Raw genomic sequence first — 27,501 nt, forward strand, 5'->3', positions numbered from 1 at the left:
ATACCCCGTGCCCGTGCCATGAAGGGCTTTATAGGTGAGTACCAGCACCTTGAAGCGAATCCGGAGGACCACCGGCAGCCAGTGCAGCTCGCGCAATAGTGGTGTTATATGGAAGTAACGGGACGCACCCGTAACTACTCGCGTGGCCGCATTCTGGACCAGTTGGAGCCTCCAGGTACACCCCAAGGGCAGCCCCATGTAGAGGGCATTGCAGTAATCCAAACGAGAGATAATGAGAGCCTGAGTGACTGTACGGAGGGTGTCCCTGTCTAGAAAAGGGCATAACTGGCGCACCAGGCGAACCTGCGCAAATGCCCCCCTTGTCATGGCCGTTAGATGGTCCATTAAAGACAGCCGTGAATCAAGCAGGACGCCAAGATTACGGACCCTATCCGAGGGAGCAAGACACTCCCCTCCCATCAACAGTGATGGGGCAGCTAGATCAGAATCCACATTTTAAACATTCATATTTAAACATTCATATTTTACCGCGTTTTAATCTAGGTGAAATGTTAATATATATTGCAAGTCCATGTATGATATGCCATACACTAAGTAATAATTAGGAAATAAAGATTTATCACCTGCTCAAAAAACTCATCCATAAAACGATCCCGATCCACGCCAACAGCAACCTCATCGTCATCATCACTGTCCTTGGCCTGCAAGGTAAAAAACATAATTTCAATATCTGGAATCTCAAAGGGCTGCCTCAAATAATGCAAGACCTAAATTCTGCATCATAAGGCCGGAGCAGACATCAGCTGGATAGTACCTTTGATTTCCCCCCAAGGACAAAGTCAGCTATGCATTGATTCCTATTCTTCCAACTCATTCATTTCTGAGTTGTTCTAGTGCTCCCGTGTTTCCCTGAAAATAAGACCCTGTCTTATATTTTTTTGAACCCTGAAATAAGCACTTGGCCTTATTGCCATGCGCTCAAAAGCCCAATTGGGCTTATTATCAGAAGACGTCTTATTTTGGGAGAAACAGGGTAATAAATCATCCTTTCTTCAAAGTGAACGGAAAGCAGAAGCACTATTACATTTCTGCACTATATGGGGTTACCATCTACTATGTTCTTTCTATATCTGTGCCTTGGGCTGTGTTTACTCTCCCCTAAGGCAATAACCATGAAGAGAAGGGCTGAAATATAGGAAGAAAATATATATATATTAGGGACAAATTTCCTTAACTTTGATCAAAATTGTACCAAGCCTAATTCAGCCAGAAGCAAGAAGTAATACAGTACACTCCTGTCATCACAGTAGCCACAGGTTCTGTCCAAGCCCCATTTGATTCAAGCAACACTGATTTTGTGTTAGCAAGAAACTCCTTTAAGGAGTAAATGACAGTCACAGCAAGGGTGTCATACTGGATCCGGAATACCTTTGCCCTCTCAGAATCTGACTCCCACATACCTTTAGGGCACACTCAAAATTGGTGCCTCTCACTGAAACACAGAATGCATTCCCCCACCCCCCTACAAAATTCTGTACATAATCCTCCTTTTGAAGAACAAGAAACCATAGAAGATCTGCTGCCACTTTTTCCCACTAATGCATTTCATCAAAAGGCATAAGCTTCTATCAGCTGCCCCTTACTTCATCACAAACATGGAATGGCTAAGCTGATGTAAGTTTAAACTGGGATGAAGTGGGAGAGGGATAGGAGGAGCAAATAAGACAGGGTGGTTGTGTGGATGCAAGTTATGAGTGAAACAGATTATAACTGGCTTATCAATTAACATTTGTAATATGTTAAAAAAAAAGGTGTTTGTTGAAACCTTCTGAAATAGCTTGAAACTTTTTGTGATATCTGGGAATTCAGCAGTAGCCCAATTCATTGTGATATTGCCGTAAAGTTTCTTTGTTCCAAAATGCTACTCTAAGATCTGTAATGAAAAATCCTGGGAGACCAAAATGTTACGATATTTTTTCCTTGATCCTGATGTTAATCATGTATTTATTAATCCTTTTTGCGCAAAATATGGGTAATCCTTGATTTACAACACAATGGAGTTCAGAATTTCGCTTGTGAGCTATTGCGGTCGTAAATTGAGGCACCTCATGACTGGCACCTTTATGATCATTTTTGTCATACTGGAAAAACATTGCAAATTGTGACCATGCGACCAGAGGACGCTGCAATTGAGCATAAATCTAAATATGAACATAAATTTCAAGCTGGTTTCCAATGCTTGAAATGCGACCAGGTGACCGGGGGAGAAGCAACAGTTGTAACTTTGAAGACAGGTTGTAAGTAGCTTTTTTTAAAGTCACTTCAAGGTTTACCTGTAAACATCAGATTTCATGATCAACTAGGAAAATATATTGCAGCTATGGGACAAAAGAGCCTTTCCTTACTGCTGTTCCTTTAGTAATTAATTCTGTGCCCCCACATTTAACATCCTTGCTGAATAGCCAAGCACATGTTTTCTGGTTCAACTACCTCAAAAGTCAAATTGCAAAACTTGTGCTTTGTGTTGCTGGAGCTCCTTGGAATTTGGGGGCAAGCTGGTTTCTCAGGTTTAAGACCTCCTGCCAATCTCCATCACTCAGTTCTTAGGACCCTGCCACCCCACATCTGACCAGCTGCCTTCAAGCTTCAGTGTCCTCACAAGTGGGCTGCAGAGTCAGCTGACAACTGACTCACAATCTGTATTTGGATCCAGAAAGAGGTAAAGATGCTTTGGAAGCAACATAGGAACCCTTACTTTGGCGCCATATGGACCACTGACATCTTGGGATATGAGCAACAGCCCCCACCTCTGTTCACAATAGCTGTGAGGGAAAGAGGTGTGGGCTGTTGTAAGACTGAACCTGAGGGTTGGAGAGTGGAAACAGTCTTGGCAGAGAAATGCTCTGATTTCCAGACATATGTCTCCTCCTCTGTTTAAAATGGGTAATAGTCAAGAATAGCAGTTTGCCCAGGACTAAATCAGTTCCTCCTCAAAATGTGAGATTCGGGAAGCACGATTCTAAACAAAGGTTTCTTCGAGGAGTCAAGAAGGAGGCGGCGTAGGCTGCCTCTCTTCCTGGTGAGAAGGTGCTGCCATGTGCCTGAGGCTCCTACAGCCCTGTGTGGCAGCACAGGAACTCAGCTGGGGCGTTTGCACTTGCATCTCAAGCAATCACATTCCTTGCAGGGAAATGGCAAACCATGCGTGGGCGCATTGCCTCAAATCTCTAGAGTCGTCCTCCTCTGCAGTCCTCCCTCTCTTGCTTCACGAAGAGGGAGCATTCCAGGTCGGGGCCACATCCCATTCTGGTGGCCCCAAATCACAGCTGACAGTCGTCATGGCAACTTCTCCCTCAGAAGGAGTGGGTGCAGCTGGGAGCAGAGGGTGCCCTTCCTTTCTCAGGAACAATGCTCCAGGGTCACTACAGCATCAGTGAAAAGAAGACTGGGATTTGGCACAGGGAAGAACTCACTGTCCAGTTGATTACAGAGCCATGTTGCTATTAAAGAAGAATGATCTTCTGCAGTCAAAGTAATGGTTCGCATCCTTATTAAGGGCTATTTAGTTTGCATTTTATACCGTTGCTTCAGTTCTTTATTAAGGATAGGAACCCAAGCATTGGTCAGTGACCATAGTAAACTGGGGTTGATTCCACAGAAGCCAGGTAATTTCTACCACCGATTCTAAAACAAAAAATCTCGATTTGTATTAGGGTGGGAAATCTTTTTCTTTCTGCCCTTGCATTCCTCTAGACCAGTGATGGCTAACCTTTTTGCCATCGCGTGCCAGGAGTGGGGTGAGCGCAGGGGGGATGTCTTGTGTGTGTGTGTGCCCACACTTATAATTCTATGCGCCCTGCGCATGCGACCCCCCCACGCTCCTGGCATGCAATGGCCCGATGGGCCCATTTTTCTCTCTCCCCAGGCTCCAGAACCTTTCTAGGAGTCTAGGGAGGGCAAAAACAGCCTTCCCCACACCCAAGGAGGCCCTCCGGAGGCCGGAAACAGCCTGTTTGCCAACTTCCGGAAGTTGGCAAATGGGCCATTTTCGGCCTCCGGAGGGCTTCCAGGGGGATGGGGAAGGCCGTTTTCACCCTCTCCAGACTCCTAGAAAGGCTCTAGAGCCTGGGGAGAGAGAAAAACGGGGCTTCCCCACTACCCCCCGAGGCCCTCCGGAGGCAGGAAACAGGCTGTTTCCCTACTTATGGTGAGCCCAGCAAGTCTGAAAGTCAACTGGCGTGCCCCGGAGCATGCCCACCAATATGGCTACGCGTGCCACCTGTTTCTCAACCTCATCAACTTTAAGATGCATAGACTTTTTAACTCCCAGAATTCCCACCCAGCTTTCTTGCTGAGGCATTCTGGGAGTTGAAATCCAGGCATCTTAAAGTTGATGAGGTTGAGGAAACACTGACCTTGGTAGGATCTGAGGAGCACAAAAGGAATGTTTATAAAAGATGCAAATGATGACTTCAGCAGTCCAGGAGAGTCTTCTCAAGCATTCTAAAGTCTAAGCAAAGCAGGAAAAAGTTGGGCACATCATCAAGGATGGGCTTTCCCACATAAGCCATCTGCTCTCCCACTCCCCAACTAAATAAATTATCCAAAGAAATGTCTATGGTGCTCTCAGAAAGCTTGGAACCAGTGTCTCTTTCCTTCTCTATTAACTGTGTTTTCTGCAAATGTCGCCCTTGGCCTTCTCCACAAGCCTTTCACAGTGCACCAAGTTCTGAAATCTTCCTCTTTGTGATTGGGGAACATTCCCTCCTCCAAATGACTGGGTGGGGCCCTCCATTTGCTCAATGATCCAAACTTACGGGCTTTCTGTGCTTGAAGGTTTCTACAATGAAAGGCAGGGTACATAAATAAATCTGACACAGTGCCACCTAGATTCTGGAGAGCTTCCAAACACAAAAGGAGCAGCAGCTAAGCAATATGGCTTGGCATTAGGTATATTAGAGAGGTTTGTGAGCTTTTGTTTGTGTATCAACCAAGCCTTTTTCACCACCAGAGTTGGAAACGCACCTGTGCTCAGCTCTTCTCTTCCCAACTCCCGCCCCCTCAGTTCCACCTCCTCCATTGTGCCATTTTTACCCACCATTGTTTCAGCCCCCTGGCCCTTTTTGCAAGCAGCAGTTGACAGGTCCCTCCCATCAGACACCCAGGAAACAAAGGGTAGGAAAGCCTTGTTGCCAAGAGGTACCAGCCAGGTGTCATGTCATGTCATTTTGATTCCCCGTTAAAATATGTGTCTATTGGCACCGAAGCCTCTTTTAATCATTTTGCTTCAGACAATCACCAGCTCATTCTTAGAAGCCACAAGTTCTTATTAATACTTATTTTGAAACTGGAGCAAAGCAGTTCAATGGGAACTGCAGTCATAGTAAAAAAGCGTAAGAAAGGAACCGTTTCTCTAATATTAAATTCAAATTCACCCTGAAGATGGTGTTTTGATAATAAGACAGTAATTATTTGGGCAAGATTCAAATTTAACAGGGTTGCTTCTCTTTCACTCCAAAACACTACTCTGGCATCTGGCCAGCTGATAACCAAAAGCCAGCCAATAGTGGCTGGAAGAAGATCGTGTTTGTTTAGTCCAGTGATTCTTCCAATTATCCTCTGTGGCGAGCTACAAAGAGCCCAAAGGCCTTGCTAGCATCTCTGCACGCAGGAGTCTGCTGAGATCAAGGCTGTTGGTGGTTTTGAAGGTACTCAAGAGCTGCTGTTGCAACATGATAATGACCATATCACTGTCTGTCTCAAAAATAAATCACCCATCGGTGAGCATGATGTGCATCAGAAATGCTTGCTGTACAAACTACCTCCTACCTCGAAGTAGAAAACAAAGCTAATCTGTGTTTCAGGATGACTGCCAATCTAGTTTAGTTGTTTGAATTAACATATATCAGGTCAAATGCATAGTCCATACAGGAATGTTAATGTCTACCAAAAGAGGAGAATATTTGTAGCTCAGGGTTGAAATGAGAGGTTCTTGGTGCTCTCTAAGCTTGGTTGCTTACTTGCACATTTCATTATCCAAACTAGGTAACATGTGCTAAGGTTAATTAAGTATTAAGTAACTGGGGATGCAGACAACTAAACAATCTGAACTGGTCTCTCCACATGTCATCCTTAGTGAAGCATGCAGTCTGCACTTCCTGCGTCGGATGAGGAGAGCACATCTTTCTCCTTCTGTCTTGGCCACTTTTTACAGAGGCATGATTGAGACATTTTAACAAACTGCATCACTGTTTGGTTTGGTGGCAGCAGTGCCTCAGATAGAAAGTCCATACAGAGCAGGGTGGATAAAAATCAATGATTTTTTTAAAAAAATAAAAAAAATCAGATTTTTTTGATTTAAATCGGATTTTTTTGATTTAAATCGGATTTTTTTGATTTAAATCGAATTTATTTTAATAAAAAACTTTTGGGGTAAAAATCTATCGTAAGATAGTTTTCTATTTAAGATACATAAATAATTTAGTTTATTCAGCATGAAATGGAGCTTAGTTATGTAGCATGAGGCTGTATATTCTGCAACACTGGGACTATCGGTGAGTCAACAGTGGTTCAAAGGAGTAGCAGAGATGACAGTTGCTCTTTAAAAATTATGATTTAAATCGAGTTGATTTAAATCAAGCCTTTTACTAGTGGTTTAAATCATGATTTAAATTGTGATTTAAATCAACTCGATTTAAATCAAATCCACCCTGATACAGAGAGTGGTAAAGACAGCTGAGAAGATTATAGGAACCTTGCTTCCTGATATTCAGGATACTGCTTATAAGCACTATGTGCTTAGAGCTCAAAGCATTGTCTCTGACCTCCTCCCAGAGGGGAGCAACAGAAACAGACCGTAAAGTGGGAGGAGGTTTCTAAGTATTTCTAGCAGGACTACCAGATTCTGTAACAGCTTTGATCCCTATGCCATCCATCTGGTAAACTCGCAAGATTCATTTTTTTTCCGCCCATGTACATGTATACATCCGAATTAGATTGTGTTGTTTCTCTGTGTCATATAATATATGTGGGTATATGCATAATTTTGTTTTTATTTATTTACTTATTTTGTCATGTTTATGTAGTGTATATTGGAGGTGGTGATTCTTTGAGAGCTGTATGCAACAACATTTCATGTTAATGTATACCGATTAGTGTACAATCAAAGTTACAATAAAGTTATTCTAAGTCTAATGTCTACCAGAAGTAACTGCTGTACACTGGATTAAAATACTTCTTTGATCAGGAAGGTTAGGGTTAAGGCTAGGGTTTTCCTTACATTGTTTTATAGTTTCATCCTATTTTTCCATTAAACTACTCAGGGCTGCAAAGATGAATCTCTCCTGTTCTATAGACAAGATAGGAAGGTGCTCAAGCACAGAAGCTGTTGAGCAGTGTTTTCTCAAGTCCATGTCTTGTTTCTGTTGCAAACTCTCTGGATTACCTTGCCCAAACTCTCATCCTGAAACCCCAAAGAGCCGTGGTGGCACAGTGGTTAGATTGCAATATTGCATGTTAATTCATTGCTAACTGCCCGGAGTTCGATTCTGACTGGCTCAAGATTGACTCAGACTTCCATCCTTTCAAGGTCGGTAAAATGAGGACCCAGATTGTTGGGGGCAATATGCTGACTCTGTAAACTGCTTAGAGAGGGCTGTAAAGCACCATAAAGTGGTATATAAGTCTAAGTGTTATTGTTATTTCAGTCAAGTAATTATTTCATTCATTCATTCATTCATTCATTCATTCATTCATTCATTCATTCATTCATTCATTCATTGATGCATGCCATTTGGTACAATCTTAACAATCAGAAGATGATGAGTTTTAGTCCTGCATTAGGCACAAAAGCAGTTGGATTATTTCAGAGCAGTCATTTTCTCTCAGCCCTAGGAAGGCAACAATGGAAAACCCCTTCTGAAAATGCTGCTTCCCAAAACTGCAGAGACTAGTCTACATAGTCACCAAGATGTAAACTGATCAAGGAGAGATTCAACCAAGAAATAAGGAGACGTTTTCTGACCGTGAGAATAATCAACCAATGGAACAGCTTGCCTTCAGAAGTTGTGGGAGCTTCATCCCTGGAAGCTTTCAAGAAGAGACTGGACAGCCATCTGTCAGAAATGATGTAGGGTCTCCTGCTTGGGCAGGGGGTTGGACTAGATGATCTACAAGGTCCCTTCCAACTCTGTTATTCTGTTAAAAGTCAACACTGACTTATAGGGGCAACAAACAACTAAAATTGTAAAATTTCTATCTAACTTTCCCATCATTAAAAGCAATCCCTGAAGAGGGTACAATTAATTTAAAACAACAGATAGAAATGGGGTTGAAACTGTTTGAAAGCCTCTAACACTATGTTTAAAAAGTTGATTTAAAAAACAAACTCTCAACTGAAAACACTAAAGATCAGGCCAAAAATGCATAGCAGTAGCAGTTTGACCAAACACCAGAGTAAATAAGCACATTTTCAACTTCAGTGCCAAAAAGTTTAAAAGGCTGAGTGCCAGTTTTAATTGAGCAGGGAAGGAATCCCATCGCCAGGACACCAGTATCAAGAATACTCTCTTTTTGGTTGTCACATACAGTAGAGAATGAGGAATAATATTTATAGCCTCACCAGATTGGTGTGCAGATTGCAGCAAGACAATTAAAGCACAGCACTTTGAACTCTGTCACTATGCAAATAGTGGTAGTTTGTTATTATTATACACTATTATAATGATCATCAATCACTCATTCCTGCAATCTGAACACTTATTTTTTTTAAAATTCTTGTTCCTGAACTAGCAAAATATTAGTCTGGCAATATAGTTTAGAGGTATTTTCTTCCAGTTTGCTGATCTTGGACTTGGAATGGAAGCAATTAGCATTCAATACTTCTCCTTGCCTGCACTGAAGGCAACCTCTCCCTCAAAACCACCATTCAGCAATAATGCCCTGCTTCTACCCTGTTTCCCCCAAAATAAGACATCCCCTGCAGGGGTGGGTTCTACTTACCTTTACTACTGGTTCGCAACGGGATCACGCACATGCGCTTGCTTTGTTCACACATACAACTTGCTTCTACGCATGCGCAGATCGCTTCTGCACATGTGCAGATCGCTTCTGATGATGTCAGGGTCAGTGGGCGGAGCCTCCCACCGGTTTTACTATCAGTTCTATAGAACCGATCCGAACCGGGGGCAACCCACCACTGATCCCCTGATAATAAGCCCAATCGGGCTTTTGAGTGCATGGCAATAAGGCCAAGCGCTTATTTCAGGGTTCAAAAAAATATAAGATAGGGTCTTATTTTCGGGGAAACACGGTATTAAGGACTGGGGATACTTATAGAGCAGGGGTGCTTAGATCTGGCCCATGGGGCTACCCTGGAAACAGCGAAGGACTGGCCCACGGTGCCTCTGCCAGCGAAAACAGAGCTCGGCCCTCCCAAGCTCCGTTTTCGCTGGCAGAGGGTTGCAGGAGGCCATCGCAGCCGAAAACGGACATCACGAGTCCGTTTTCGCTGGCAGAGCACTCGGGTCTCTACAGGCGCCCCCGACCTGAGTGACATCAAACTGACCACACCCACCCTTGCCATCTCCATCCCGCCCCCAGATCAAACACAACCCTGATGTGGCCCTCAATGAAATTGAGTTAGACACCCGTTATACAGGAAGGAGATTGGCTCCCCTGAAAAAAAAAAGATAAGGGCTTGTGTCAGATCTTGTTTGCTAAAGATTCAGGATGCTAGAAGCCCATAAATGCAGACAGTCCTCAATGTACAACCACAATTGAATCCAAAATTTCTGTTGCTAAGTGAGACGGTTAAGTGAATTTTGCCCAATTTTTACCACTTTTCTTGCCGCGCTTATTAAGTGAATCAATGCAGTTGTTAAGAGCCTTGGTAGTACAGGGGTTTAAGGCACCCTGTTATTAAGCTGGTTATTAAGACCAGCTGCCTGCAATTACTGCAGGGTTCGAATCTCGCCAAGGCTCAAGGTTGACTCAGCCTTCCATCCTTTCTAAGGTAGGTAAATTGAGGACCCAGTTGTGGGGGCAATAAGCTGACTTTGTATAAATATACAAAAGGAAGAAGGCTATTGCTGAGCACATTGTAAGCTGCCCTGAGTCTTCGGAGAAGGGCGGCATATAAATCAAATTAAAAAAAAAAAAAAAAGTTAGTAACACAGTTGTTAGGCGAATCTGGCTTCCTCATTGACTTTGCTTGTCAGAAGGTCGCAAAAGGTGTTCACATGACCCCAGGACACTGCAACCTTCATAAATAGAGTCAGTTGCAAAAGTATCTAAATTTTGATCAAGTGACTATGGGAATGCTGCAACGGTCATAAGTATGAAAAATGATCTTAAGTCACTTTTTCCGGTGCCGTTGTTAACTTCGAACGGTCACTATTTTTTGCGGGGGGAATTTTTTTTTATTTAAAACAAAAACAAAACATAAAATCACCATCATTCAAATACAATTACAAACAGTGTGTCGATCGGATAAAATTCTTTTGTGCTCGATCCCTTATCCCAAATTACCAGTTATTTAATTTCTCTTATTTAACACTTTTATATATTATTCTCATTTAGCCATTGTTCAACAAAAGAAAACATTTCATATATTTTATCATTACATTAATTTCATATTTCATATTTCATCTCCATGCTTTATTATCTAGCCATTGATAAAACAAGTCCCAAATCAAATAGTCTTGTTTGTCTTCCTGTTCTCTAATTTCAAATGTCAATTTACTCATTTCAGCACAATCCACAATTTTCTTAATAACTTCATCTTCAGTAGGTATCTTCTCACCTTTCCAATTTTTGGCAAAAACAATTCTAGCCGCTGTTAAAACATTCACAATTAAATATCTCAGTTCTTTGTTATATATTTCTGGTAAAATCCCTAATAAAAATATCTCTGGTTTAAAGTCAATGCGTTTCTTTATCATTTTTTCCAACCATGTGTGGGTTTTAGTCCAATATCTTTTAGCTTCTACGCATGTCCACCACATATGGTAATATGATCCTGGAGTCACTATTGAACTGTTGTAAGTCAAGGACTACCTATCAAAACACAGCCATCTATTTCCATAAAAAGCCTCTCTGGCTGAGCCAAAGTCTGTAACACAGAGAAATTAACAGTTCCATTGAGGAATCATTCCTTGATTATGATGGTATGCGGGTGGGGGTGGGGGGGTCCTTGGTGCTCTCCGAGTTTGCTTGTTTTCTTGCAGACGTTTCATTACCCAAATTTAACATGATGGTATGCAATCATGCTAAGTATATAAACGTTTTTCTTCCTTGCCATCAAGCAGAGATTTCCCCAAATGATTTAAAGCTTAATGCAGTCTGGCTGCTGGAATATAAAGCAACTCTTGATAGCATACTGTGATGTATTTGTTGGGTTAAATATGACAGAATAATTGCTTGTTATCTGCCAAAATGTGTATACTGTACTATGGTTAATGCAGTGAAATCAATCAGGTTTCCCAAGGAACTACCTGAAGAAGTTCTACCGTATAAAAGTTTGAAGACACAGACAAGGCTAAGCCCAACTGACCATCTTAGTGTTGTCCTCTTCTGGGATATTACTTCCAATGCATGCAGCTCTTTGAACTTACAGTACACATTTATATATTGAAAGTCCATAAATCTACTCTACTGTGTTAATTATGAACTTGTTAGAAGTTTATAAATGGGAAACTTATATCAACATATGTCAGGCAGAAATCCATCATTTGTGGAAAACAGTTGGTTGCTTGAATTTTTATGTGGACATTGTAGGAGGTAGAATTATGTACATCACGATCAGGGTTGGGTTCTAAAGTTTTTTTATTACCGGTTCTGTGGGCGTGGCTTATTTTGTGGGTGTGGCTTGATGGTCATGTGACAATTCTTTAGGATTTAGCAGAGGTACTGGTCTACCAGGCTTTTAACTGCTTGCAGAGCTGTACCGGTCTGCCTATTTATTTTTGCAGGCACCTGTCTACTCATGTATTTTTACAGGCACTGGTCTACCCATTTATTATTGCAGGCACTGGTCTACCCATTTATTTTTGCAGCCATCGGTCTACTCATTTGTTTTTGGAGACACCGGTCTACCACCAAACTGCCTTTTACCACTGATCAGCTGTAGGGCAGCCCTTTGAAGCCCCGCGGCAAGAGTTTAAACAGTTTTTTCCTTATAGCCCATCAGCTGGGACTCAGGAGACAGCAATAGATTGGGGGTGAGGCCAAATAAAATATAAGAATAACGCGGGGGGGCAGGGGGGGCAGAACCGGTTCAGTGATGTCATATCGTCACCGCTACCGGCTCGGCAGAACCGGGCGGAACCCACCACTGATCACGATACATCACGTGATGTGATCGAGTTTGACACCCATGGAACTAGAAAATTTCCAAGATCCTTTCCAATTCTGTTATTTTTTTCCCTAAGTCATTAGTGAGGTAAGTAAAAGACCTATAAATCTATCCCTCTCCCCCCATGTGACCAACATGAATTAATAATTTGGGTAAGACTTGGCAACAGGAAACTTAAAGAGATAGGATTCTAAATAATAATATTTTAGCAGATTGGCTGATGCTATAGATTGTGAGGATTTGATGATTATGAAGAGGCGATATGCCACAAGGTCAATGTAATTATATAATTACAGTATATAAGCACTGAAATAAAAGTTAAGTAAAAATACTGGAGAACAATTAAAAATTAGGAGTGCAACCATATGCCAATGTTGCAGTCCAGATGTTCTGTAAAAAGTGAATGAACAAACTGGCATTTTGAGAATAAAACAACTAGTGCCGGCTTGGAATCACATTTTAAAAAATAGAAAGTAACCTCACACTTTCTAGCAGTCATATTTTTTTCTGGAATTATCAGCAACCAACCTGAACTGGTGCGAAAAGAGGGTTGCTACAGGAGTGCCTAATTTATCTCACTTTACATGCAATTTGCATTTCAGGTTCTTCAGCTGCATTGATTCAGGACAAGAACTGAGGGAAGGGGGGATGTAATACCTTGTGCTTGCAGCTAAGAAGGTACTCTTTAGGCAGCAACTGTGGACTCAGCCAGGCTAAGAATAGTGCGCCAAAGGGAAGGCAGACCTGGCTAATTAGCTCAGTTAGCCAGCTTTTAAACAAGCCAGCCTGGTCCCATTAAATATGGAACAAAAGTTAAGCATCTGTTTTTCAAGAGATGGTTAGCACATCACAGAGCGTGCTGTGACAGGTCATATGATACCATCATTTTGAATGGGATTTTCAAAACTAACTTTCACAAATAAAGCACTTTACTACTTCCTACCGCACCATTGTATTAATTCCATTGTATTAAAGGGTAGCAGCCGTTATATCAAAATGTTGATCAGACAGTAGAGTTTTGTTGCACAAACACAGTATCCCAGTGTGCTAAGGATAGAAGATAAGAGAATTGCTTTTGCAGGTAGTCCTTGACTTACAATTGTTCATTTAATGGTCTGTAGAGTTTCTCGGTCATCCGGGTCATGGTTCTCTCAAAGGTGCTTTTTCAGGAGGCAGCTGGACTTCCTTGTTTTTTTCTTTTTCTTTCTTTCATTTTTGAAGAAACGTTTTGAACAAAACAGGGAAGTCCAGTTGCCTCTTGAAAAAGCACCTTTGGGACATTCATTTGACCCTGTGGCTCCCGAGGACGTGGACAGGATTCTGGGGAGGCTTAGTACTGCCACATGTTTATTGGACCCGTGTCCCTCCTGGTTGGTACTGGCCTCCCTGGAGGTTACACGAGGCTGGCTCCAGGGGATAATAAATGCTTCTTTGAGTGAGGGTGCCTTTCCTGCCGCCTTGAAAGAGGCGGTGGTGAGGCCCCTCCTCAAGAAGCCATCCCTGGACCCGGCTCTATTAGCAAATTACCGTCCGGTCTCCAATCTTCATTTTGTGGCAAAGGTTGTTGAGAGTGTGGTGGCACGACAGCTACCCCAGTACCTGGAGGAAGCGGTCTATCTGGACCCCTACCAGTCGGGCTTCAGGTGGGGGTACAGCACAGAATCGGCATTGGTCGCATTGGTGGATGATCTCTGGAGGGCTCGGGACAGGGGTTGCTCCTCTGTCCTGGTCCTATTAGATCTCTCAGCGGCTTTTGATACCATCGACCATGGTATCCTGCTGCAGCGGTTGAGGGGGTTAGGAATTGGAGGCACCGTGTTACAATGGTTCTCCTCCTACCTCTCTGACCACTCACAGTTTGTGTTGGCAGGGGGGCAGAGGTCGACCTCGAGGCGCCTCACTTGGGGAGTGCCGCAGGGGTCAGTCCTCTTGGCCCTTCTGTTCAACATTTATGTGAAGCCGCTGGGTGAGATCATCCGTGGTTTGGGGGTAAGAGTCCACCAGTACGCTGATGATATCCAGCTGTACATCTCCACCCCAAACCACCCCAATGATGCCCTTGATGTGATGTCCCGCTGCCTGGAGGCCGTGCGGGTCTGGATGGGGAAAAATAAGCTCAAGCTCAACCCTTCCAAGACTGAGTGGCTGTGGCTCCCGGCGTCCCGGTATAGTCAGCTGGTGCCATCGCTGACTATTGGGGGTGAATCTCTGCCCCCCACAGAGAGGGCTCGCAATCTGGGTGTCCTCCTGGACTCACGGCTGTCTTTAGAAGAGCATATGTCGGCCGTAGCCAGGGGGGCCTTTTATCAGGTTCACCTGATCCGCCAGTTGTGTCCCTTTCTGGACCGGGACGCCCTGCGCATGGTCACTCACGCCCTCTTCACCTCCCGTCTGGACTATTGTAACGCTCTCTACATGGGGCTCCCCTTGAAGAGCACTTGGAGGCTCCAACTGGTCCAGAATGCGGCCGCACGGGTGGTTATGGGCGCACCTCGTTATGCCCATGTAACACCTCTCCTGCGCGAGCTGCACTGGCTCCCAGTGGTCTTCCGAGTGCATTTCAAGGTGTTGGTCACCACCTTTAAAGCGCTCCATGGCATAGGACCAGGATATCTACGGGACCGCCTTCTGCCACCAACAGCCTCCCACCGACCAGTTCGCTCCCACAGAGAGGGACTCCTCAGGGTACCGTCACCCAAGTTATGTCGGCTGGCGACGCCCAGGAGGAGAGCCTTCTCTGTGGGAGCTCCTGCCCTCTGGAATGAATTGCCCCCGGAAATTCGTAACATTTCTGACCTCCGGGTTTTTCGCTGCGCCCTCAAGACTCTACTGTTCCGACAGGTGGGGCTATCAAATTGATTGATTTTAAATTGGGTTTTAATTTTGGGTTTTAAAATTTGGCCAAAACTATTTAATGATTTTAATTAATTTTAACTAGATATTGTATATTTGTATATTTGTATATTAATTTTGGCTGTACACCGCCCTGAGTCCTTCGGGAGAATGGACGTTGTCTTACCTGAACGTCCCTTTTCTGGGCGCTGCGTACACTATCCATGCATGGGTTAATCCTCCAGTGCTTGGCAAACAACTGAGTGAAAACAAAAGGCTTTTGTTCCCCTTTCCGGCTCCCTAGCCACGCCTCTGGTCCCATGATCCCCCAGTCTGAACGAAGGCGCAGCAGACAAGAATCCACACTATGAGTAACTTATAAAACTCAACTTTATTAACTCAAATTAACGTAAGAAAATTAAAGTCCTTTCGGCCATAAACAGTGGCAGGCAGCCCTAACGGGCGGGATATGGATAGTGTACGCAGCGCCCAGAAAAGGGACGTTCAGGTAAGACAACGTCCATTTTCCTGTGCGCTGCTCCCACTATCCATGCATGGGATATACCCAAGCTTAGACTCCCTGGGTGGGGGGCTGACTGCCTCCAGAGTCCTCCTCCATCAGTACTTTTTGCAGAACTCTGCGGCCAAAGGATGCCTCAGCCGAGTTGTACGCATCGATCTTGTAGTGGCGGATGAATGGTGTGAGAGATGACCACGTCGCAGCTCTGCAGATGTCCACAACCGAGGCTTGGGTGGCCCAGGCCGCCGTGGTAGCCGCGCTGCGAGTCGAGTGCGGAAGGATCTTGCCGGGGTTCGGTTTGGAGTTCAGGTCATATGCCAGGGCGATGCAGGCCTTGATCCATCTGCTGACTGTGGCTGCTGATATTTTCTGACCCATGGACTTCGGGTTGAAGGAGACCAGGAGTCCCTCCGAACGGCGAAAAGGAGCGGTCCGTTGGATGTAAGTGCGGATGGCGCGTCGTACGTCTAGGGTGTGCCACCTCTCCTCTCTGGGGTCACGAGGTGAGGGGCAGAAGTCCGGCAGGATGAGCTCCTGGGCTCGGTGAAACCACGAGTTGACCTTCGGGATAAAGGCAGGATCCAGGCGTAGGGTCACCGTGGAGTCGTGGAATATACACAAATCTTTGCGTACTGACAGAGCCGCTAGCTCTGAGACCCTCCTCGCTGAGGTGATTGCCAGCAGGAAGGTCACCTTAAACGATAGGTACTTAAGGGAGGTTGAGTTTAGGGGCTCGAATGGGGGCCCGGTCAGTGCCCGCAACACAAGAGGCAAATCCCATGAGGGGTAACGGTGAACTGTGGGGGGTCGCAGGTTGGTGGCCCCATGCAGAAACCCCTTGATGCGTGGGTGGTGCGCAAGGGATTGGTATGGAGGGCATGCGATGACCGTTGACAGCGCCGCTGTCTGTCTCCTTAGGGTTGCGGGGGCCAGGCCCTTGTCTAGGCCAGCTTGTAGGAACCGCAGGATGTCCCGAATAGCGGCTGACGTGGGGTCGATGTGCTGGTGGGCGCTCCAGCGACAGAACGCCTGCCATGATGACTCGTAGATTCAGGTCGTAGCCGGACGTCTGGCCGCCTGGACAGTGGCAACTACCTCGTCTGGTAGGTTGTCCTTCTTCAGGATGACCCGTTCAAATGCCAGACGGCTAATTGCAGCCACTGGGGCTCTGGATGCGTGACTGCTCCTTGGCACAGAACGAGCTGCTGCGGTGGGATCACCCATGGCTGTTCTACGGAGAGTGCTACTAGGTCGGCGAACCACGGTCTCCGGGGCCAGTTCGGGGCTACCAGGAGTAGGTCGGCTTTTTCTGCCAGTAGCTTCCGAATGAGGCGCGGGAGCAGCGGGACTGGTGGGAATGCGTACAGGAGACCCTCGGGCCACCTGCAACGCAGCGCATCGTGGTCCTCCGCTTGTGGTGTCGGGTAGCGCGATACGAAGCGGGGGAGCTGAGCGTTGGCCGGGGTTGCAAAGAGATCTATGACCGGGTTTCCGAAGCATGAAGTGAGTTCTTGGAACAGCTGAGGGTGGAGCTGCCACTCCGCTTGGTCTATTGTTTCGCGGCTGAGCCAGTCCGCCCTCACATTGGTTGCCCCAGAAATGTGGTCTGCTCTGATCGAGAGCAGGTGTCTCTCTGCCCAGCTGAACAGCTCCGCGGCCTCCTTCATCAGGGTACGGGACCTTGTGCCCCCCTCCCTGTTGACGTGCGCCTTGGCCGAGATGTTGTCGGTCAGGATTAGGATGTGCTGCCCCTGCACCGTCGGCTGGAAATTGCGCAGTGCCAGCTTGATCGCCCGAAGCTCTAGGAGGTTGATGCTGCATTGCTGTTCTTGTTGCGACCACTGTCCTTGTGTGACTAGGTTGTGGAGATGGGCTCCCCACCCCCGAAGGCTGGCGTCGGTGGTGAGTATCAGACGGTCTGGTTCTAGAAAGCTGGACCCCTTGAGGAGCGACGGTGATGCCCACCACCTGAGGGACCTGCGAACCTGAGGGGTGAGGCGCACTTCCTTCTTGGAGTTGGCCCTTCCCGTTCGCTGGAAGGGAAGGAGGAACCACTGCAGGGGCCTCGAATGTCTGCGTGCCCACGGTACGATGCCGAAGCAGGATACCATCTTCCCGAGGAGGGTTGAGAGGTGGATCAGGGCAACTCTCCTCCTCGTCAGGGTCTGCAGAGTTAAGGTCCGTATGCTTTGGACTCTGTCCGGGGATAAGAAAACCTGGCCGCTGGCCGAATCTATCAATGCCCCCAGGTGGAGTAGCCTGGTGGTAGGCAGCAGGTGACTCTTTGCGAAGTTTATGGTGAAGCCGTGATCCTGGAAGACCTTGATCACCATCTTCATGTCTCTGTGAGCCTGGTTGGGTGTGGACGACAGGACCAGAATGTCGTCTAGGTAACAGAGCACCCGGATTGGGACGGCTCGGAGCTTGGCCGCCACCACCGCTACCAGCTTGGTAAAGGTGCGGGGGGCCGACGAGAGTCCGAATGGCATCGCACGATATTGGTAGTGTCGGCCCGCGTATTCGAACCTCAGGTACTGACGGTGATGTGGGTGAATTGGCACGTGCAGATAGGCCTCCCGGAGATCGACTGATTGAAGGAGGTCGCCCTGTCTCACTCCCGCTAAGATGGACTTGAGAGAGTGCATCTTGAACCTGCGGTATTGTACCGAAAGGTTCAGGCGCTTTAGATTCAGTATGCCCCTCCAGCCCCCAGAGTTCTTGGGGACCAAGAAGAGGGTCGAGTAGAATCCTGAGCCCCGCTGGCTGTGCGGGACCGGCTCTATGGCCTCGACCTCCAGAAGGTGGGCAATCTCCTGCGACATTAGGTCCTGAAGTTCCGAGGATCGAGGGGTTGGACAGCGGACAAACCGGTGGGGCGGCTGGCCGGAGAATTCGATGGATAGACCGGAAGAGGTCGTACGCCTTACCTAGGAGTCCGAAGTCGATCTGGCCCATTGTTGATGGAAGAGGATGAGCCTTCCCCCTATGGGCCCCATGGGCCTGGAGTCATTTCCCCCTTCTGGCGGGTTTAGGACCGGCTCCACGGAAGTTGCGTTTAGGCTGCTGGTGTCGTCCTCGGTCTCGGAACTGTTGTCTGTCGTGGAATCTGTCTCCTCCCTGGTAATGGGAGCGGTGCGAGGAGGACCCCCTGGGTCCGGCGCCCGCACGAAAGGGCTGTTGTAGCGGGTAAGGCGTGTACCTGCGTTCCTGGCGCCGGTAAGTTGAGGGGAGGATCTTCCTCTTGTCCTTCCCCTCGATCAGTAGGGGTTCCAGCGAGGCACCAAACAGCTCTGGTGCTTTATATGGGGCAGTCGCCAACTTCCACTTGGCTTTGAAGTCGGCTTTCCATGGTCGAAGCCAGAATAGCCTCCTAGCAGTAAGAGTTGAGGCCAGCGCCCTTGAGGCGAACTTGGCTGAGTTCAGGGAGCTGTCGGCAGTGTATTCGGTGGCAGCTATTATCTTATTTAGATCTTGGTGCAGTCTAGTGTCCTCAGCCGGGAGTCTGTCCTGCAGGTGGCGCAGCCAAATGAGCGAGGCTCTATTAAAGAAGGACGAAGCTGTCGCAGATCTGATTGCCCAGCCTGTGGCCTGGTGCGCCTTGCGGAAGGCACCCTCCATCCTTTTCTCCTCAGCTTTGAGAGTGTCTAGCGGATCGGTAGAGACCAGGGAGCTGGAAGATAACGCTGCCACCGGCTGGTCTACTGAGGGGAGTGCCAGGAGGTCCTACAGCTCTGGGGCTGAGCAGTAGAGTTTCTTATCCAGGCTGCTGGGAGTTGCCAGGGAGGCCGGTTGTGCCCAAGGGTTCTGGATCACATCCGTAAACAGCTGAGGGCAAGGAATCTAGTCCTTTTGCGGCTTTGCCGATTTGAAGAGCGCATCATGAGGACCCGGCGCCTGCGGGGTGGCGGTTGCGACGTCCCCTGGTATTCCAAGGTTGGTTGTGAGCCGCGCCTTGTGGAGCAGGGACTTGAATAGGGCCGGGCGAAAGAGGCCTGTGAATGCGGGGGTGTCCGGTGCCAGGCCTTCGTCCTCTGACAGCTCCATCTCCTCCGGTCCCTCCTCTGCTTGGTCTGAATCTTCAGACGAAGAATCTTGCCCTCTTTCTGGGGGAGGGTGGCCTGGTACTCCGAGGCTGGGTTGTGGGTGATGTTGGCGTGCCTGGACCTGTGCGGGTTGCACGGGTGCCTGGGATGCCTGTTGTAAGGTTGCAGTGAAGAAGGACGAGAGGGCAGCCGAAAACATAGCCTGGAAGTCCATTGGAGCCGCCAACCCTGGCCCCCTCTGGGTTTGGAGGTTTACCCCTGGGGGCGTAGAACTTGCCTCCCTAGCGCGCACGGGCTGTGCTGGTGATGGAGTCATTGAAGGCTCCGGAGCAGCCCCTTGACCTATCTCGAGATGGGGGGTAAGGCGGTCCAGCCTGGGTGCATCTGGGGTTCTTGGGGTTATTGCAATGTCGGCCAGAGATGTACATCCCAGCTCTGCCTCCCTTGGGGTGACCTGCGCTGGTTCCAAGGACCCAGGCTCTCTGGGAGAGGTTCCGGCAGCTGCCTTGTGGGCCCTCTCCCACTGCCGCTCCAGCGCATTGTGCCTCCTTAAGGCGTCCCTATCCCGGATGGGTAGGCAGCCTTCTGATGCAGCCCTGCTGGTTGAGCTCTCGTGCCTCTTTTTGGATTTCTTTTTCCCCCCTTTTGAGCTTTTGCGAGGGGGGGTTAGCTCCAGCTCCATATCTGAAGACGGGGGGGAGCGAGACATGGCTGTAGGCTGTGAACTGTTCAGGCAGGCCCCTTGCTCTGTACCGATCAGGTCAAGCGGTAATCCTTCCCAATGCACTCGGGCTGCTCTTACCTCTCCCCCGTTGATTGCCCTTCCAGAGGTGGGAGGGAGGTGGAGGGGGGTGGTCTATAGCCTGCTCCCTGCTGGTGGGGGGGAGACACAGGCTTAAATCCTCTGCCAAATATAGCGGCCCGAAGGTCCGCCAAAATGGCGCTGGCACGTGGTGCGCTGATCCACTGTGCCAGGCTCCGGCAGCGGACTCACAATGGCGGCCCGAGGGTCCGTCCAAACGCCGCGCTTTTCCCCTGCAATGGGGGTTCTGTAGTGCAGGGGGAGGCTGCTGAGGCTTTCGGCTCTCTCTCTCCTCTTCGCGCCCTCGTAGGACGCACCGATGAGGCGCGGCTCAGGAATGAGCCTTCCGGGTCAGCGCCACGTGGCCTGAGCCTCCCGACCCGACTCCCAGCTGATGAGCGCGCAAACCGCTTGGTTTCGGCAGGAAAGCGGCGCGCCTTTGATGAGGGGTGGGAGCGCTCCGAAAGGCGAGCCTGCAGGTCAGCTGGAAGAGCGTGCTCCTGGCGGCAGCAGTAACGGCGAGGAGAGGGCAGCCGTTTGAAAGTCCGCCCCTCCGAAGCGAGCAGCGTGGGCGGCTGAGCTCCGCTCCCCCCCTTCCTCTGTAACGTTGCAGGCAATGCAAACGGTAAAGGAGCCGCGGGAAAAAAAATAACTAATCAAAATTAACTAAAAGGTCTAGACGCCCTAAGGAAAGGGAAAGCCTGAAAAAACTTAAGGAGAGAGAAAAAGAGAAGAGGGAGAAAGTCCCCACAGATGTACAATACCTTCAAAACTGTGGAGCTCCCAAAATCACTACAGTGTTTGCCAGCAACTGAGTGAAGACTGGGGGATCATGGGACCAGAGGCGTGGCTAGGGAGCCGGAAAGGGGAACAAAAGCCTTTTGTTTTCACTCAGTTGTTTGCCAAGCACTGGAGGATTAACCCATGCATGGATAGTGGGAGCAGCGCACAGGAAAATGGGCGGTATATAAATAAAATAATAATAATAATAATAATTATTATTATTATTATTATTATTATTATTATTATTATTATTATTATTATTTAGTGACCATTCAAAGTTAAAATGGCACTGTTTAATGACCACTTCTCACACTTATGATCACTGCAGCATTCCCCTCCTCCCCGATACATGATCAAAATTAGGGTGCTTGGCAACCAGCATGTATTTACAATGGTTGCATCGTCCCAGGGTCTTGGGATTCTCAGCTGCAACCTTCCTAGAGAGCAAAGATTGCAAGCAAATTCAATGGGGGAAGCCAAATTCGCTTAACTGCAAGATTCACTTAACAACTGCAGTGATTTGCTTAACAAGCATGGCAAAAAAGGTCATAAAATGGGGTGTGGCTCATTCTACTACCTTGCTTAGCAACAGAAATTTTGGGTGTGGTCATAAATTGAGGACTATCTGTATATTGTTTTGGTTAACTTTCTGGAGCCAATAGGCTAGCTGCTGATGTCATTATCATAGAAAAATTTAGCAGTTGGGTCAAACAAAATGCATCAAGTTCATGTTAATATCCTTACCATGACCAACCAAATAAATGTCTCCAAGCAGCTAGAAACGGATAGGACTGAATGCTTTTCTGTTTTGGGTTCCCATCAGCATTGTTTTTTGAACATGGAGAGTTCATTCTACCGTTGTGCTTAACAACTATGGATAGCTCTGACTAGTCTTTTAAAAAGAGTGGAGTTTGAAGAGTCAAATGTGACTCTTCAGGTAGCCCCCCTTTTTTCAGGCTTGCAGAAAAATATGCAAAAAAGAAGGGTTGCCTGAATGACTAGCACAGATGCAGAGCCCAACATGCAAAGGTTCCTCAAATCTATTGTATACATTATGGGAAGTTCTTTTGTTTGGCTAGTCTGCCATCAATTTTTTCCCTGAATTACCTAAATTTAGTATTGCTAAAGGCAATGCATGAGTGACACTGAATAGCCCAACCACTGTGCAAGAGAAAGAATAGAAACTTCTTTCTATTCTTTCTAAGCCATGGATAATTTTATCAACCTCTTTTTCCCAATTATCTTTTTTTTTTCTAAAGCATGAAAACATAAATGATTCAGCATTTTTTAAGTAAAGAGATTGAGAAGTGAAATAGCATAGATTGACTCTATTTGAAGAGTCGGAACTCTAGGGGTAGAGAGAAAACTATCTATCTATCTATCTATCTATCTATCTATCTATCTATCTATCTATCTATCTATCCATCCTACTCTCCACCCCTACAATTCAGGCAGCTGAATGCACAGACGGGTATTGATTTCAACCCATTCTTTCCAGCATTCCATTATGCTCATATGCAGCACAAAGAGAGCCCAGAAGGCCTAAGAGATAAACCAAAATTGTCCTATCATCCTGACTACAGGTAATAGACCAGAGGAGATGGTAGAAAGCTTTTATCTAACAAAGAGGCTCTTAGAGTCCTGAAAAAATAAAGCCAAATCTTCTGTTTATTAGGAACAGAAGTACTGACAGCTCTTTTATATTCCACTGTCTTAAAGATTGGAGTCTCAAGGGATTGGTTGTCAATAATATGCTTTTTAGCTGCTGTTGATGCAATTTAAATGTACTCATGCAACATGCTAAAACCCAAAGTTAAAAAGCATCTTTGCTCTGTGCACATCCTACCAACTATAGCTTGATCACAAAACCAAGCATAGCTACAGCTATGGAATGAAATGAAAATAAATCTTTGGGCCTTTCCAAAGCATTAAGTTAAAATGCTATTCACTATCACTGACTCAGTGGAATACTATAGTAATAGCAATAGCAATAGCACTTAGACTTATATACCGCTTCATAGTTCTTCACAGCCGTCTCTAAGCGGTTTACAGACTTAGCATATTGCCTCCAACAAGCTGGGTCCTCATTTTACCCACCTCGGAAGGCTGGAAGGCTGAGTCAACCTTGAGCCGGTGAGATTCAATCTGCTGAACTGCAGCTAGCAGTCAGCTGAAGTAGCCTGCAGTACTGTACTCTAACCACTGAACCACCTCAGCTCCTATATTGGTAAGTAGCCTGTTACTCCACACACTTGGCCTGTTTCTTTTAAATCTGTTCCAAGTCACTAGTTAATAATGTTTTTCTGACTATTCATGAGAACCATGTGATAGGCAACATGGTTAGTTAAGATCTCTACTCTTACTGTGTCTGGGGGGCGGGGGAGAGAAACCTGCCAATCACAGTACCGTTACAGAAAAGGAGTAGAGGGTTTAAGGCAAAAGTTCCAGACAAGAATTACAATGAGATCAGTTCTTGGTGAACACATGACCTTGGGACACTGCAACCATCATAAATATGAACCAATTTCAAGTATCTGAATTTTGATCACATGATGATGGGGATGCTGCAAAAGTCATAACTGTGAAAAATGGTCATAAGTCACATTTTTCAGTGCCGTTGTAACTTTGAATGGTCACTAAGTAAACTGTTGTAAGTCGAGGACTACCTGTATTCTTTATCTCACTGGGCCACTCCCCCATCTTTCAGAGTTTTTATCTTCCACACATTAATCCCAAAGCAAGTTGTTCCAAATTATGCCTGAGTAAAGGATACACTTCATTCTTTTATGCAAATCCAAAGGTAAGCATCCAATAGAATGCTGATACATTAAAACAAAAGAAAAGGGAAGGAGGGAACAAATAAAATTTAGAGAAAAGGCGCATTGATTATGTGCCTTAAAGTTGTTTTTGACTCGTGACTACACTAGAAAAAAAAACAGTGTTGTGAACATTTGCTGCCAAAGGAATATGGAGACAAGTTTCACAAGGCCTTGCCCTTATTTATACTACTTTTTCTGCAAATTTCAACTACAAATTGAAGGATTTTGTGATTTCAAAACAGAATTGGGGAATAAATTATAATAATAATTATCCACACTGAAGAGAAAATGATTACAGGGCCATTTTGATCAAAGCTGGGTCACTCAATAAAATTGCAGATCTGAGATGAAGACAACACAATGCAAAAATGACAATGCAGGATCTGCCATGGCAAGACAGGTTCCAACTCTGTGCCTAAATGATTGCCAGCTCTTAAGTAGCCATTTCTACACAAAAGCATCAATTTTAATAATAAATAAATAATAACTACTAGGTCCAAATCAGATATTCAGTACATCAATTTGTGGAATAGCTAGTTAATATAAGAAAGGGGGAAATGAGGGCAGAGAATCCCAATCTGTTAAAAGTTTATTTGTAAAATTACAGTCTGCTCAACACACTGGGAGACTGAGAGATTTAATTTCTTAAAAGCAGAATATTAATTAAGAGTAAGAGTCCTCCTCCTTTGAGGATGATTTCTCTGCTAGGCACTGGAAGGGTTTGTTTGTTAATGAGGCCACCATGATGGCCAGGCCTCTCTCTTTGAGAGAGAAAACTGACCTCACTTTAAGCAGAGGGAACCTCCTTCCAACTGCAATGTTTTCTATATTTCTGTTTCCTTTCAAACCTTCATTATCCATTTTATTTAGCATCCTGTTTCAAAAAGTGGACAACCATAGGTTTCCAGATCCGTTATGATAAGATCTCCTATGTTTTTTTAATCCATAGCATCTATTAGTCAGAGAGTCAGACGCTTCCTACACCCTCTGCAGCTACTAATGACAAAATATCTGCCTACTCTCTTTATTAAAGACATTTTGTCTTATGATGGGGGTATTTAAAAAATAGACGCTTTGTCACATGTAGCCAACTTCTCCTAAAATCAGAGCCTCATTCCATCTATGGTAGTTGAGTAGCCTTTATATCTTGCTCAAGGTGGCTGTTTCCCAGGAGGATGGTTTGATTTGAAACATCTGAATATCACTAGATTTGTCGTGATATTGATAGTTGGTTTTGGCTTAGCACAAGAATGGCAACGTTGATCTTCTAGGTTAATGGTTCTCAATCTGTGGTCCGCAGATTGAGGTAGCCAGATTGAGGTGGCCTCAAGCTGTGGTCCACCTAGGGTGACCATGATGACACAGAGGGTCCTGCAAAGGCCTGAAGAAATGTTATGATTAAAATCTTGAATGAAGTCTTGGGGGTCCATGGCCATGATCCATAACCACAAAAGGTATTTAAAGGGGTTCCATAGTGAGGAAAAGATTGAGAACTGCTAATTCTAAGAAAGGAATGGGAGCAGAAGGCTTCCCAGAGGCAACCATTATAGTCCCACTACTAAAGCAATGTGAAAACTTGAAAAAAAGACCCCCCCAAAAGATCTATCAGAATGATATATAGACAATCACCTCCCCTTAAGTTCTCTTAAGGAGAGAGATTCAGATATTACATTATGGCCTACACATGTATGACTGCAGAGAAATTCTCTAGCTCACAGAGAGATTTTCGGTTTTTATACAGTATTAAATGTTAAGGAAATGATAATTTGTGATGGGCTATAGGCTGTGTACAACTGATTTGGGGTGCCCGAATTCAATCACTGGGATTTGTAAAGCACAGTTTATAGGAGGCCATTGCAAAGCTTTGGATGGCATCCATTCACTTAAGTGGGACTTCCGGTTGGTGATCCGCGGCGACATGGCATTGAGTGAGTGACTGCTGCTCCTCCTCAAACGCCACTAGTCACCGTGTTTTGGGGAACCTTTCGGGGGCACCGAGCCTGGAGAGCTCCGCGGACAAGAAAGAGAGCCGGGTGAGCGTGAAAGCGGAGCGCAAACGCTGATCGCAAGACCGGACGGCTCTGTCAAACCAACACGTGTGAGTCAGCCAATTAATGGCGGCCCCAAAGCTGCGGTAACCAGCAACCAGATAGGAAACAAGGAAGATCGGAGACTGCAGTGTTGAAATCAGACTAACACACCTTCCCTGCCTATGTGAAATTTGACATCAGAAAGAGGTGTCGGTGGAGTCGGGAATGAAGGGCTCGGAGAGGAAAAGAGCGGCGACTGTAAGCAGAGAGCAGACCGAAAAGATGCCCGACAAGCCGGCAAGGAAAATAAAAGAGCTGATGTGTCGAAATTACCTGTGCAAAGAGAAGATCGGTGAGAAGAAATAAGAACTCAGAAAAACTTTTTCCTTTTGTTGACTATAGCAGTAGATCTATCGGAGGCTGAAGCTAGATGGATCGTGCTTGATTGTACCAGGGAGCAGGAAGTGCAGCCATTATAGAGACTTGAACGAGGAATAATTGAAACGGCTGACTCACAGACAGTCTAGCAGCGAGAAATACTATAGAGTGCTGACTTTGATTAATGAACTTGGTGAAAAAAGAAGCTTGGAGAAGATCGGAGGCTGAGTAATAAAGAGTAGCTCATATTCCAAAAGGGGAAAAAAGAAAAAAAAAAAAAGCAATTCTGATACTTTTTGATAACCTTTTCTTCAATATCTTGTTTGTTTATATATACTTATTAATAAGAATTGTTAACTCCTTTATTAATTAATTTTTAGATTTGGCATATATAGTATACATCTTTATAGTTAATATCATATTTAGTTCTTAGATTCATTTATTTATTTAAAATTGTATTTACTCCTATTTATAGTATTTATAGTATTTATAGTATTTATTCATATTAACTTATATATATATAGATGGCCAGTAATTAAGCTGGATATAGAAAAGTTATAGATTATAAACAGTGCATTATTTTGATAGTAGTGTGGTATTATATATCATCTATAGTACCTAAGTTATTAAGAGAGGTTAGACAATCATTGTGTGTTAGTAGGACTTGAATTAATTCTTTGTAAACAAATTCACATTTTTATTAATTAATTTATTAATTAGTCAATTATCAATTGCTAAACTTGCTAACTACAAATTAATTATAAACCACGAATTAATCTCTATTATTGGTGTCATAAACCAAGTGACATTAGTTCAAGACACTGTTGGGAAGTGACATAGACTGTTAAATCGATATTGATTGATGAATAGAATTCACCTCTACCTAAAGAACTAGAAGAGAAAATAACAGATAAATATCAAACAAGTAGAGGCGGCAGCTGGGGAATGAGAATTTGGAGAAATATCGAGAAAATAATCAGA

The 27,501-nt window shown here is 45.5% G+C and overlaps 1 protein-coding gene across 2 annotated transcripts in view; it reads right to left on the reverse strand.

Moving 5' to 3' along the window:
- The window catches only part of STX1A (syntaxin 1A), a 73,068-nt gene that overhangs the window by 32,507 nt on the left and 13,060 nt on the right, over positions 1-27,501 (reverse strand). For both annotated transcript variants that reach the window (XM_034421047.3, XM_060693145.2), the window contains exon 2: positions 585-662. In XM_034421047.3, the coding sequence (XP_034276938.1) occupies positions 585-662 (78 nt within the window). The remainder of the gene's footprint in view (positions 1-584; positions 663-27,501) is intronic.

The sequence above is a fragment of the Pantherophis guttatus genome, chromosome 1, assembly GCF_059756535.1.
Source record: "Pantherophis guttatus breed Tessera chromosome 1, ASM5975653v1, whole genome shotgun sequence".
In the NCBI taxonomy this organism is placed as follows: domain Eukaryota; kingdom Metazoa; phylum Chordata; class Lepidosauria; order Squamata; family Colubridae; genus Pantherophis; species Pantherophis guttatus.